Source organism: Cryptomeria japonica, chromosome 5, assembly GCF_030272615.1.
Source record: "Cryptomeria japonica chromosome 5, Sugi_1.0, whole genome shotgun sequence".
In the NCBI taxonomy this organism is placed as follows: Eukaryota; Viridiplantae; Streptophyta; class Pinopsida; order Cupressales; family Cupressaceae; genus Cryptomeria; species Cryptomeria japonica.
The window spans coordinates 191,810,944-191,823,191 of NC_081409.1; the positions used below are offsets into that span (position 1 = coordinate 191,810,944).

At 32.4% G+C, this 12,248-nt stretch overlaps 1 protein-coding gene across 1 annotated transcript; it reads right to left on the reverse strand.

Annotated features, from left to right (window-relative positions):
- Nucleotides 1-423: 423 nt before the first annotated feature.
- LOC131043299 (pentatricopeptide repeat-containing protein At3g13880) lies at nt 424-3,534 on the reverse strand. Its single transcript, XM_057976490.2, has one exon. It carries the CDS (start codon nt 3,312-3,314, stop codon nt 642-644), a length of 2,673 nt encoding a protein of 890 aa, XP_057832473.2. The 5' UTR covers nt 3,315-3,534; the 3' UTR covers nt 424-641.
- Nucleotides 3,535-12,248: the final 8,714 nt, after the last annotated feature.

Genomic DNA, 12,248 nt, shown 5'->3' on the forward strand with positions numbered 1-12,248 from the left:
TTGTAATACATCATTTATATTTTTTACAAGATACCCTGAACTCAGAAACCTGCAGACACATGCATGTATTATAGGAACTGATGAATGCATATAGATCACACAGGAAACAATTATAGCATTATTTCAAATACTTTCAGGGAAACATGTGTTTTCCAATCAGTACACTTTTATCATGAATGTCATCATCAACAGAATTTCTAAACCCGTCACAATCAATACATTTTATTGTGAAGGGCATCATCAACAGAATTTCTAAGCCCTTCACGTACAAAGGAAACCTTATGACATTATCTACATTACAACTATTTAGAATTAAATCATATATGAATTCTTATGAAGTGGTACACTTAAGAAGGCATATAAAAAGTCCATCTAGAGAAATTTGGTCTCCATGCTTGGATCTAAGAATTTTGTAAACCAGCATTACTTAAGCATGTCTCAGAAATTCATAAAAATTCCACCAAAACAAAAGTTGGATTTCCCTTAAATTGCTACATATATCATGATCTATTCTAACACATTGTTCATCAATTTCTATTATCCATTCAAATTATCAAAGGCAGTAAAGCATAGAAGTCAAAGGTGAGGGTTGACCAACCTCAATTTGATTGGTGGATTTAATTGATGGGAGAGAAACGTTTCTACTCATACTCCATGTCATCTATCACACAATTTGTGTCTGGCACATACCCTGCTCCTTTCATTTTCAGTAATAATTCATCTAGTTTTGCATATATATTCTCTGTTTGTGGGTGCGATCTGTCTCGTACTGCAAAATAATGAACTTTTCTGTTGATTTCAATCCAACTCAATCCAGGTTCTTTTTTCACCCCCTTCCCCTTCATCATATTTCTTAATGTTATTGCCTCATCTGAATTACCATCCGATAAATGTATCTTTGAAAGCAGAACATATGCTGAGGCATCATTTGGCTCCAACTCGAGAATATGTTCCGCAGCACGTTTACCTATAACAACATTACCATGAATTTTGCATGCACTGAGCAAGGCACGCCATGCCACAGCATCAGATTTTAATTTCATTTTCTTGATGAAGAGCTCTGCCTCATTCAGGCGTCCAGCACGGCCAAGAAGGTCAACAACGCAAGCACAGTGATCAGCTCTTGGTGAGATGTCATGATCTCTACTCATGGAATCAAAGTAGTAACAGCCTTCATTCACTAAGCCTGCATGGCTGCAAGCAGATAGAACACCAAGAAAGGTTATTTCATTTGGTTTCATTCCATTTTGTTGCATTTGCTCAAAAATTTGGAGAGCTTCTCTACCATATCCATGCCGAGCATACCCTAAAATCAGTGCTGTCCATGAGCATGCATCTCGCAGAGGCATTATTTCAAACATTTTGCATGCATCATCAATGCTTCCACACTTGGCATACATGCCAACAAGAGCATTTCCAACAACTACCCGTGGTTCGAATCCAGTTTTAATAGTGTATGTGTGGACCTGCTTGCCCTGTTCTAAAGCTGCTATGTTAGCAGATACACTAAGAATAATGTTAAATGTTATCTCATCTGATTTTATGCCTTCCCTTAGCGCTTGCTGAAATAGTTTCAATGCTTGTTCACTGTGCCCATTCTGAGCATAACCTGCAACCATCGCATTCCATGAGACAATATCGCATTTTAGCAATTTTTCAAAGCATTTATATGCGTCATCTATGGCTCCACATTTAGCGTACATTCCAACCAGAGAAGTTCCTACAAATTCTTCTACCTCAAAGTTATTTTTTATTGTGTAAACATGGAGTTGCCGGCCGTGTTCTATAGCAGTTAAGTTTGAACATGCTATGAGAGTACTAGAGAGAGTGAAGTGATTTGGCTTCATGTCTGCCCAAAGCATTTCATAGAAAAGTTTCAATGCCTCCAAGTTGTATTTCGGGGATTCCTCGTTGCCCACAGTTTGACAAAGGCCTGCAATAATTGTATTCCATGTGACTAAATTTCTATCTGGCATTTTGTAAAACATAGCTCGTGCATCTTCTACGCTCCCACACTTCGCATACATGTCAAGAATTGCACTCCCCACTAAAATGTCAGATTCAAATCCAGCTTTAATGATACATGTATGAATCTGCTTTCCTTGTTTCTGAACTGCTAGATTGCCACATGCCTTCAGAACGCTACCAAATGTGAAGTGACATGCCTTTGGACCTGCCCATTGCATTTGATAAAAGAGTTTCAGGGTTTCTTCACTATAGCCATTCTGAGCATATCCTGATATCAATGCATTCCACGATACTTCCTCTTGCTCAGGGACTTCGTCAAACAATTGCTGAGCATCTTCCATTCTTCCACATTTGCAATACATGTCGACAATGGCACTTCTCACATGGGAATTCGACTCATATCCAGTTTTCACAATGCAAGCATGGACCTGTTTACCCTGCCCAAGAAGCATGACACTCCCACATGCCTTGAGAACACTGCCAAATGTGAAATATCCCATTTTAAATCCCATTCTTCGCATTTGACAAAACAGATTTAGAGCTTCCTCACCCAATCCAAACTGGGCATATCCTGTAATCAATACATTCCAAGAAACATCGTCCTTATTGGGGATTTCAAGAAACAATTGGTGAGCAGATTCAATTTTCCCACATTTAGCATACATATCGACGAGTGCATTCTCTACAAAAATTTGTGACTCGAATCCAAATTTAATGACATGGGTGTGCAGTTGTTGCCCCTTATCTAGGTCTCCAAGATACGCACAAGAGCTCAGAATGCTAGTGAAAGTGAAACTATCAGGTTTCATACCCGCTTTCTGCATCTTGCGAAAAAGCTTCAGAACCTGCTGGTTGGATCCGTGGTGTGCATAACCTGAAATCAGGGCATTCCATGAGACCGTGTCTGCCTCAGGCATTCTGTCAAACAGATAGCAAGCATCTTTCAAACAACCACATTTGGCATACATGTTGAGCAGATCGTTACATACAAACATACCCAACTTATATCCTGTCTGTATCATGTGGGCATGGATTCTCTTTCCCTCTGCCAATGCTCTCTTCTTAACGCAATCTTGTAACAGACAAGCATATGTTTTCGAATCTGTTGAGCATCCTTGCTGATCCATAGCAGACCATAATTGACCACGAATAGCATTCTCTCCAATGCTATAATAGCATTGCTTAGTTGAGTTGTCTTTGTAATATGAGTTTGGGAACTCATTTATACTGTTATTGCTGCTAATGCTATATTCACCTAACCAGTTTGTTTGAACTGGAAATTTTATTTTACATCCCTTGATACTCAACAAAGATTTCAGATGAATTGTAAAATAAGGGAAAAACATACCCGGTTGCCTTGATAATCATTTGTTTTGTTATGTTCACTAACACCACGGTAACTGCTACTCGCCATGAAGCAGCCTAACGATTTATGAGATCATTTTATATATATATTTATAAAGCCTTTGTTCTCAGCTTGCGTAGGATTTCACGGTTTGGTTACGTCAATTATGGAAGTAACAATTACACTGTTTTTCTGTACTCTGGTTTATCTTCAGATTTGAATACGATGAGATATAGAATAGAATATGAGAATTTTGAAGTGTATCTTCACGTTTGGAAATAGAATTATGATTAGGGTTTCTATTAGAATTATAATTAGAGATATAAGTCTAATTGATAATTTAAATGAATTGTGGATAGGGATAGGGTTAAGGTTAGGGTTAGGGTTACATTTAGAGTAAGGATTAAGATTATGGTTACATTTAGGGATAGAGTTAGGGTTATGATAAGGACTTCTGTTACAATTAGATTTAGCATTAGGTTTAGTGTTATAGTTGGAGATAGAATTATGATTAATTGTGATTATAGTTAGGGTTATATTTAGAGAGAATTATGATAATGACATTAATGAATTAGGGTTAAGGTGAGGGTTATGATTAAGGTTACATTAAGGGATATGGTTAGATTTAGTATTAAGATTAGAGTTATGGTTGGAGATATAATAACAATTAGGGTTAGAGTTAGGGTTATAATTAGAGATAGAAATACAGTTATGGTTTTGAATAGGGTTATAGTTATGGTTATGCTTAGAGAAAAAATCAAAGTAAATATATTAGATGAATTAGGGTTAGATTCTAGTGTTAGAGATAATTAGATTTAGTGTTTGGAATAAGATTATAGTAATGATTAGGATTAGAGGCAGAATCAGGTATAGGGTTAGGCTACTATAAGGGTAAGGGTTAGGATTAGTTTTAGCAATAACATTGGCATTAGAATTATGATTAGGTTTAGGTTTAGGCTTATGTTTAGGATTAGGATAGGATTAGGGTTAGGATTTGCTTTGGGTTAGGGTTAGGATTATGATTAAAGTTGGGTTACTATAAGGGTAATATTTAGGACTAGGTTTTGGGTTAACATTAGGAATAGAATTAGAGTTAGGGTTTTGATAGGGTTGCAATCAAGGTTAGGGTTAGGATTAGGGTTGAAAATATAAATGAGATTCAAGTTAGGGTTAGTAGTAAGGTTACTCTTAGTATTAGGTTAGGTTCATGGCCGAAGATACAATTATGATTAGGGTTACAGTTAGAGATAGAATTATGATTTTAAGGCATTAGAATAATTAGGGTTATGGTTATGGTTAGGATTAGGATTAGATTTAAGGTTATGGTAAGATTTAGGATTACATTTAGTATTACGATCAAGGTTATAGTTGGAGATGGTGTTACAATTGGGGTTAAAGTAAGGGTTATGATAATCCTTGAGATAGAATTATAATTAGTTTTATGATTCAAAAGAGCTAAAATAAGAAAATGATATCGCTATTATCATTGAAATTCTAAGAATTCTCCCTTTAATATTTATTTATTAATAAAAAAATTCTTATTTTTAACACCCAAATAAATTCCAATCATAATAAAAGAGTAAAAAACAAAATAAACATTAAAGAATAATTCATATAATTAAAATATTTTGAAACAAATTTAAAGATAATGCTTAAGAATTTAACAAAAGAGATTGTCATTCAATTAGAAATCAATTATTAAAAATCAAAATGAGACAAGATCCAAATCTAACAATATAGATATTTCATTCCTTATTTTGGTGACATGGTCATTTCCAAAATATTAGAAAACAATATCATACCTATTTATGCTAAATTTTAAGTTCTTATTTGTAAATCTTAACTATGTCAACCACTAAACCTTATATCTACAAACTAATTCAACACAACGTCAATAGAAAACTACAATATATGCAAATAACAATGAAATAACAAAGATTATTTCACACACAAAGTAGGCTTGTCTCCATTGTTCTCCTATCCTCCATGATCTTGTATTTGGCTTGGTTACTCTCAAATTTGTGTTGCACTTGCACAAGAGCTCATGAAAGAATGGATGTGGTTTATGATGATGAAAACATATGCTGTAAAGATAAAAGGTAGAATGATTTTTGACAAAATGTAAGTACGCTCTAAATTCTTGATTGCTTGATATGATGAAATGAGAGGGAGAAAATTGGGTTTTAAAGAGATACTCTAAGAAATGGATGGTTGAGATCAAGAGGTTAAATTATGAAATGAAGAGCTAAGATTAAGGAGAAGATATTTAGGGATACATGTCATCATGTGGACAAGAAGAAAAAGCTAAATGAATTAATTAAATAAATAGAATTATTTATTTAATTAATAAAATAAAGGTGTTGCAAGGTGTGCGCCCTTGCTCTCCTTGTGTTGTGCAGCACACTGCTCAAGTTTGTGACATGGCTTAACTATCTTCTGTAGATTCTATAATTCTGATGGTTGTATCAGGTATTAACAGGTTGATCTTTTGGTGCAATGGCAACCACACTTGTAACAAGTAGTATCAAAGCTTGGTCACATGTTCAAACCCCTTGCTTGCGCTAGAGGGGATTGTTGCAAGGTGTGTGGCCTTGGTCTCCTTGTGTTGTGTAGCACAACACTCAGGTTTGTGACATGGCTTAACCGCCTCTTGTGGATTTTATAAGTCTAGTGGTTGTATCAGACCTATTAATAAGTCGATCTTTTGGTGAAATGGCAACCGCAGTTGTAACAAAAGGGCCACATAAATTAAATAAATAAAATATCTATTTAATTTGGGAAAGAGGGAATGGGATTAATATATAATAAATATTTATTTAAATTAGAAAGAAGAGGCTTAGTGAATTAATTTAATTAATTAAAATATAATAGTTGGCTCTTTCTTTTCCTTCATAATCTTGTTGTGCTAAAAGTTCCCCTAGTGTTGTTATTGTTGTTGATATGTAAAGAAGTAAGGGCTTTCCTTCAATAGGTGGCATGAGAATAGGAAGATGCATGAGATAATCTTTGAGCATCTAAAAGACTTGTTGGCACTTATCATCCCATCTGAATGTAATATTCTTATGTAGAAAATGTGTAAATGGATAACACTTATCAACAAGTTGAGCAATGAATCTTTGGATTAATTGTTGTTTTCCTTGTAATAATCTAATTTAGTTGATATTCTTTGGTGGTGACATCTCTAAAATATATTTGAATTTTGTTGGATCAACCTCAATATCTTATTGTGACACAATGTATCCTAGGAGCTTCCTAGAGGTTACCCTGAAGACACATTTCTTAGGATTTAATTGCACTTTGTATTTTGATAATTGAGTGAAGAGTTTATCAAGAATATTCAAATGATTTTCTCTTGTGAGAGATTTTCCCAAGAGATCATCTATATAATCTTCCATTAGAGTGTGCATCTCATGAAATATTGTAGTCATAGCTCTGTGATAGGTAGCACCAACATTCTTTAGGCCAAAAAGCATGATGTTCCAACAAAAGGTTCCCCAAGGACATGTGTAACTTATCTCATGTTTGTTCTCAAGTTTGATCTTAATTTGATTATAGCTAGAGTTCTAAACCATCCATGGGTGATAAAATTACATGTCCAACTATAAGATCAACAATCAAGTCTATGTTAAGTAACGAAAAATCATCCTTAGGACAAAATTTGTTGTTATATCTCAAGTTTGTACATATCCAAATGCAACCATCTAGTTTGATATAGGTACAAGGTTTGAAATATATTATGGATAATCTATTGGCCTGATGAAAACAACATCCAATAGTTTTTCAAGCTCAACTTTGACTAAAACTGCCACTTGCAGATTCATTTTTCTAAACTTTTATTTTATTCGTTTTGCACCTAGTGATACTGTTAAATGGTGCATGAAAAGGTTAGGATCAAAATGAGGCATATCCACACAAAATTGATATTATGTTGCTTAGATTTTTTTTATAAAGTTAGGATGCCCTTGTTTTGTCAATGATGTTGCAAGATAAATAATATGTACATTTTCTTCAATCTAAGATTAGTTTTTATTATCTATTTTATTAACATAGGTGATCACTTGTGATACGATGCCAAGGGGTGAGTGTCAAGACTTTCATCCTCTAGTGCCCGAAGGAGGTTTTCACTATTAGATATGTCCTTTCTTTTTACTTTTTCTTGGTCTAAAAACACCACAATTTGGTTTTCAACAAAAGACCTTTTATTTTATTTATTTTAATGTTTTTTTTATTGAAAGACTTGGCACCCTCTTCAAAGTATGTTGCAATGTTGAGTTCAATGATGAATCCTACTCTATGGTCGCTAATGGGAATATCATCTCTTAGTATGATGTAATAAATAAAAGCCTCATCATTGTGAAATATATTAAGTTGTGGAGGCCCTTATTAGTCCCAATCATAAGTTGAGGGTGAAAAAATTGAGGCCATTAGTATGATCAAAGTTAGAAGAGGTAAGGGTAAAGATGCATGAGTCTTCATATAAGCCAATGATGTCATTAGGGTCATTGCTTGTACTCTCTTCATCAGTTTCGATTGTGGAGGTAGTTTGACTAACACTACTAGAAGGACACTTAGCAATGGAAGTGATCACCTTTTATGGTTTAGACCTTGATCCTTGAGACCAAGAGGGTTCAAGATCCCCTAAAAAAACTATCCTTGCCTCACCACTAGCATGGTTATCTTAGGGTGTTGAATCATTCCGACTTATCCTTGGCATGATTGTTATTTTTATAACTTTATAATTTTCTTGAAAAGTAGTCTCATCAAGTTCTCAAAATGTTTCCTCAAGATCATAGTCACTAGATGACTTATCTGAGCCCCATTCCCATTCATTGGAATCTATTATTGGACAATCTCTAGCTGATTGCTCATTATTATTTATAGAATTAGATTGACCCATTTGTAATATTGCTTGAGATATAGTATTAAGACCACACAATCTCAAAGGTGCATATCCTATTCCTTTGGTTCTTTGTTTCATAGGTACTAAATCAAGTTGAAGAGGTTCCATGATTCCTTGTTTCTCCAAGTCAAGATGACCTTTATAATCATATCCCATTTTTTTCAAGAAAGTAAAACCTTTACCATAATTATCAATAGGTATTATGATATTATCTTGATTTAATTCTTCCTCTAGGTCCATAAATAGCATTTTGAAAACTTCTTCATCTTCCTTTTCTCCCCATATAGTAAAGGTTGTGGGTGTATACAAATAAAAATGGCTATGAGCGATTAAATAAATATTTTATATTTATTTTATATTTATTCTTGTATTAAATAGGTAATTTGAAAAGATTAATTTATTTAATTCATTTCATGTCTAAGTTCTATTAATTAATTTAATTAAAATATTTTATTAACTAATTCATTTATCCTATTCCTCTAATTAATGAAATATGTAATATTTAATTATTCCTTCAATCAATTAAATATCTAATATTTAATAATTATTCTTCTATTCTATAATCTCAACTCTTAAATATTTTCTAAATTATTTAATCCCTTTTCCAACTCATCCTTGCATCTCCACTTCATCTTTCCTTTGCCAACTCATCCATCATGTGTCTAAAATAATTCAACAAAAGAAAATAAATAAAACATTTACTAGCCACTTATCTTCAACTTCCAAAATAAATGAATTATTGTGTACGTACACATATTTCCTAACCTTCTTCTATATTCTGTCTAGCATCCTTATATCTTATGAAGGACTTGAGTCCAATTGTCCTCTCATGCCTAAATAATCTCCAACCATCCCTAGATTCCCTCAATCAGCAACTCAGTCAAGGTTAGATGAGTGACACTTTTCTTCTCCTTCCCCCTTTCTCTCAACCTTCACCTTTGCTCACAAACATCCAAATCTGCAGATTTGATCATGACCGTTGATCCAGGACACATCATCTTATCCTCTCAAAAGTCTATAAAAGTAGGAGTTTGAGTTGAGGAAAAGTTAGTCTTCAAGTTAACAATTTGAAAAACTTATGCATCCGTGAGTTTTATCTTGAAGCAATTTAGCAATTTAGAATTTTCTCATTTAGCATAATCATTTAGCTTTAAATAGTTTGCATATACATATCATAGTATCAATTAACTATTAGTCCATTCTTCATATGCCATCTTGGAAGCTATCAGTGCTTGTCTAAGAGTAAATCATTTGTGTAGTACCCCTCCTTGATCGAACTTGTTAGACTTATATTTTAGTGCAGTTTACTTTCAGTTGATACATTACTACTATGTGTTATTTAGACTTATTCAATGTAATTTCATGTTTATACTAGATATGTGATGTACGCTTTATTACAACATTTCAGTACTTGTGATTAGTGTTATTTTTATGGATTATTGTCATGGAATGGCACTTTTACCTTACATATGTGATGTGTTATTTATATGTTGTGTTTTTGCAAGTGTATTGGATGCGAAGGGATGATTTTCCTTCACTCACTCCGGTGAGACAGGGAATGTCACGATTCTCCTCCATCGGTGTGTGTGTCATGTATTCTATATTAGTAATTTAGTATATATGCATGTGTGGTTCGCTGATGTAGGACATTGCAGGTACAAGTACCGAGTAGGTATGAGGTATCATCTCCACCTAGCTTCACAGGTGTGAGCGTGCCTTATTTGTCCGATGGGAGTGGAGGAGATAGTGCGTGACCCAAATTCTTACCCTCAGTTTACTCATGTGAGTGTCGTTAGTTGGTTGTTCTTCTCGTTTGTTCAACCTCCGAGTCTTGTTCGTTTGACTTTTTCAAAGTCTTAATTTGGTTTTCTCGATTTATGTGCCCTAGTGGGTTCGATTATTTATTTGAGTTTATGGCATCATTTCATAGTTGGTATAATTAATTTATGTATTATTATGCCTTTATGTTACGAACTTAGTTAATTGAATGAAGTTATTAAATTTAGTTTGATAATTGCATTATATTGGAAATATGATCATATTTAAATCTAGTGGAAAAATAAATTAAGTTAATTACATATTATTGTTTTCTAGATTTTAAAAATAAAAATAAAAAAATAAAATAGAGTTAAAACTATTGCCTTAATTACTTTTTAGAAAAGTTAATTAAATGTCATGAGAAAAGAGAAATAAAAGGAATGATTTTTGCAAATAACTTTCTCATTTACTTTTTGGAAATTAGAAAAAATAATTTCTTTTATTATTATTAAATATTATGTTTTTTTAGAAAACATTTTCAACCTAAAAGTTTAGGTTGAATTTTTTTCTATATTATGCTTGTGACTTCGCGGGAAGGGAGAGGCGGATTTTTGGAGAAATTTTGGATGCATATTTTTGGAGAAAATTTTGAAACAATTTTGCAATAGAAATATGGATTGTGGATTTGGTGTGCAGGATTGAACTCCTCTACAATTTTCTTCCTTGATTCCATTTCAGGTTGAGTAGATTTACTCTTTCTTTTGTTGCAATAAAATTTGAAATGTTTTAAAATCTTCTTGTGTGTGTGCTTGGGAATTCATGGAATTCATTTGGAAGTGTTAACTTTAGTTTGAGTTGTGAGAATAGAGTGTTTCGTGTTTGAAATGATCTCTTTCCAACTTTATTTGCTAATTTTGAAGAAATTGGTTGTAGAACCAGGAAAAAAAAATTAGTTTCCTGTGTATTCTTTCAAGTTGTTTAATTTGTATTTAAATCTCTTCAGCTTTTTTCTATATTAGTTTCTTGTGTGTTCTTTCAAGTTGTTTATATTTGTATTTAAATCTCTTCAGTTTTTTTAGTTTAGAGATAATAGATTTGTTTTGTTGTTGGAGATTTATAAATTGTTCAAAAATAAAAAGTTATGCTGGCAAAAATCTTATAAATTGGTTTTCCCTGTGTGTTCTTGTTTTTTTTTTTAATTTGTACAAGAACAATGGAAATTCGGGTTAAATCCTCTTTATTTTGGTTTAAATTGTCATGAATTTTGCCCAATATCAATTGAATTGGGTCTTTTATGCATTTGATAGTAAACAATTTTTTTTTTTCATGAAGAATTTTTCTTTCAAAAAAAAATAAATATAAAATTCTATTTACTCTCATTTTTTTAAGAGTGCATTGTGTGCAGAAATTATACCAGTGGGTAATAATAAACATTTTTGCCAAAAATTATTTTTATTCGGATTTTGTTTTATATATATATATATATATTATTTTAAATGTAAATGTTTGTTTATTATTATTGTTAACAAAGATATATATATATATATATATATATATATATATATATATATATATATATATATATATATATATATGTATGTATGTATGTATGTATGTATGTATGTATGTATAAGTATTTATATATTCGACAAATATATATTTATATACATATATGTATATTATTATATATATTTATTATGATTTTAATATTATTAGAAATCGCATTATTTTGGAAAAATTAAATTAAATGATGCTTTTGAGGAAAATGCATTATTTAATATGGTATGTTTTATACGTTAAGCTATTATGATTTTTTCTTGTTCAAAATTGAAAAGAGGAAAATTGATTATTTGTGATTAGTTAAATTTCTAGTCTTATTAGATTAATGATGACTTGAATTTCTCTTAATCAATATGATTGTGTTTTATTCAATTTTAAATGTTGAATAGCAAGTATATATGATGTTATTAATTTCAAAAGATTGTTTGAGTATGGTCTTAGTGAATTTGGCATTTCTTGCAAGGGGCTTATTTTATTGCAAATTCTGGTAAATGTTTAGTCGTCCTGTTGTAGTGTTCGTTGTACCTCTTGATCAGGTGGTGTCCTTATGACCTTGTTGTTTTAAACCATATTGTGCTTATTCCTTATGGTTAACCAAGGGTTAGTAAGACTATGTTTTGTCACCTGTATTTTGTAGTGGTGTTATGGTTGTCTATTTCACCATAGGGTTCTCGTAGAGAGACCGTTCCTGTTAGTGTCCTATGAGAGAGTGGCTTT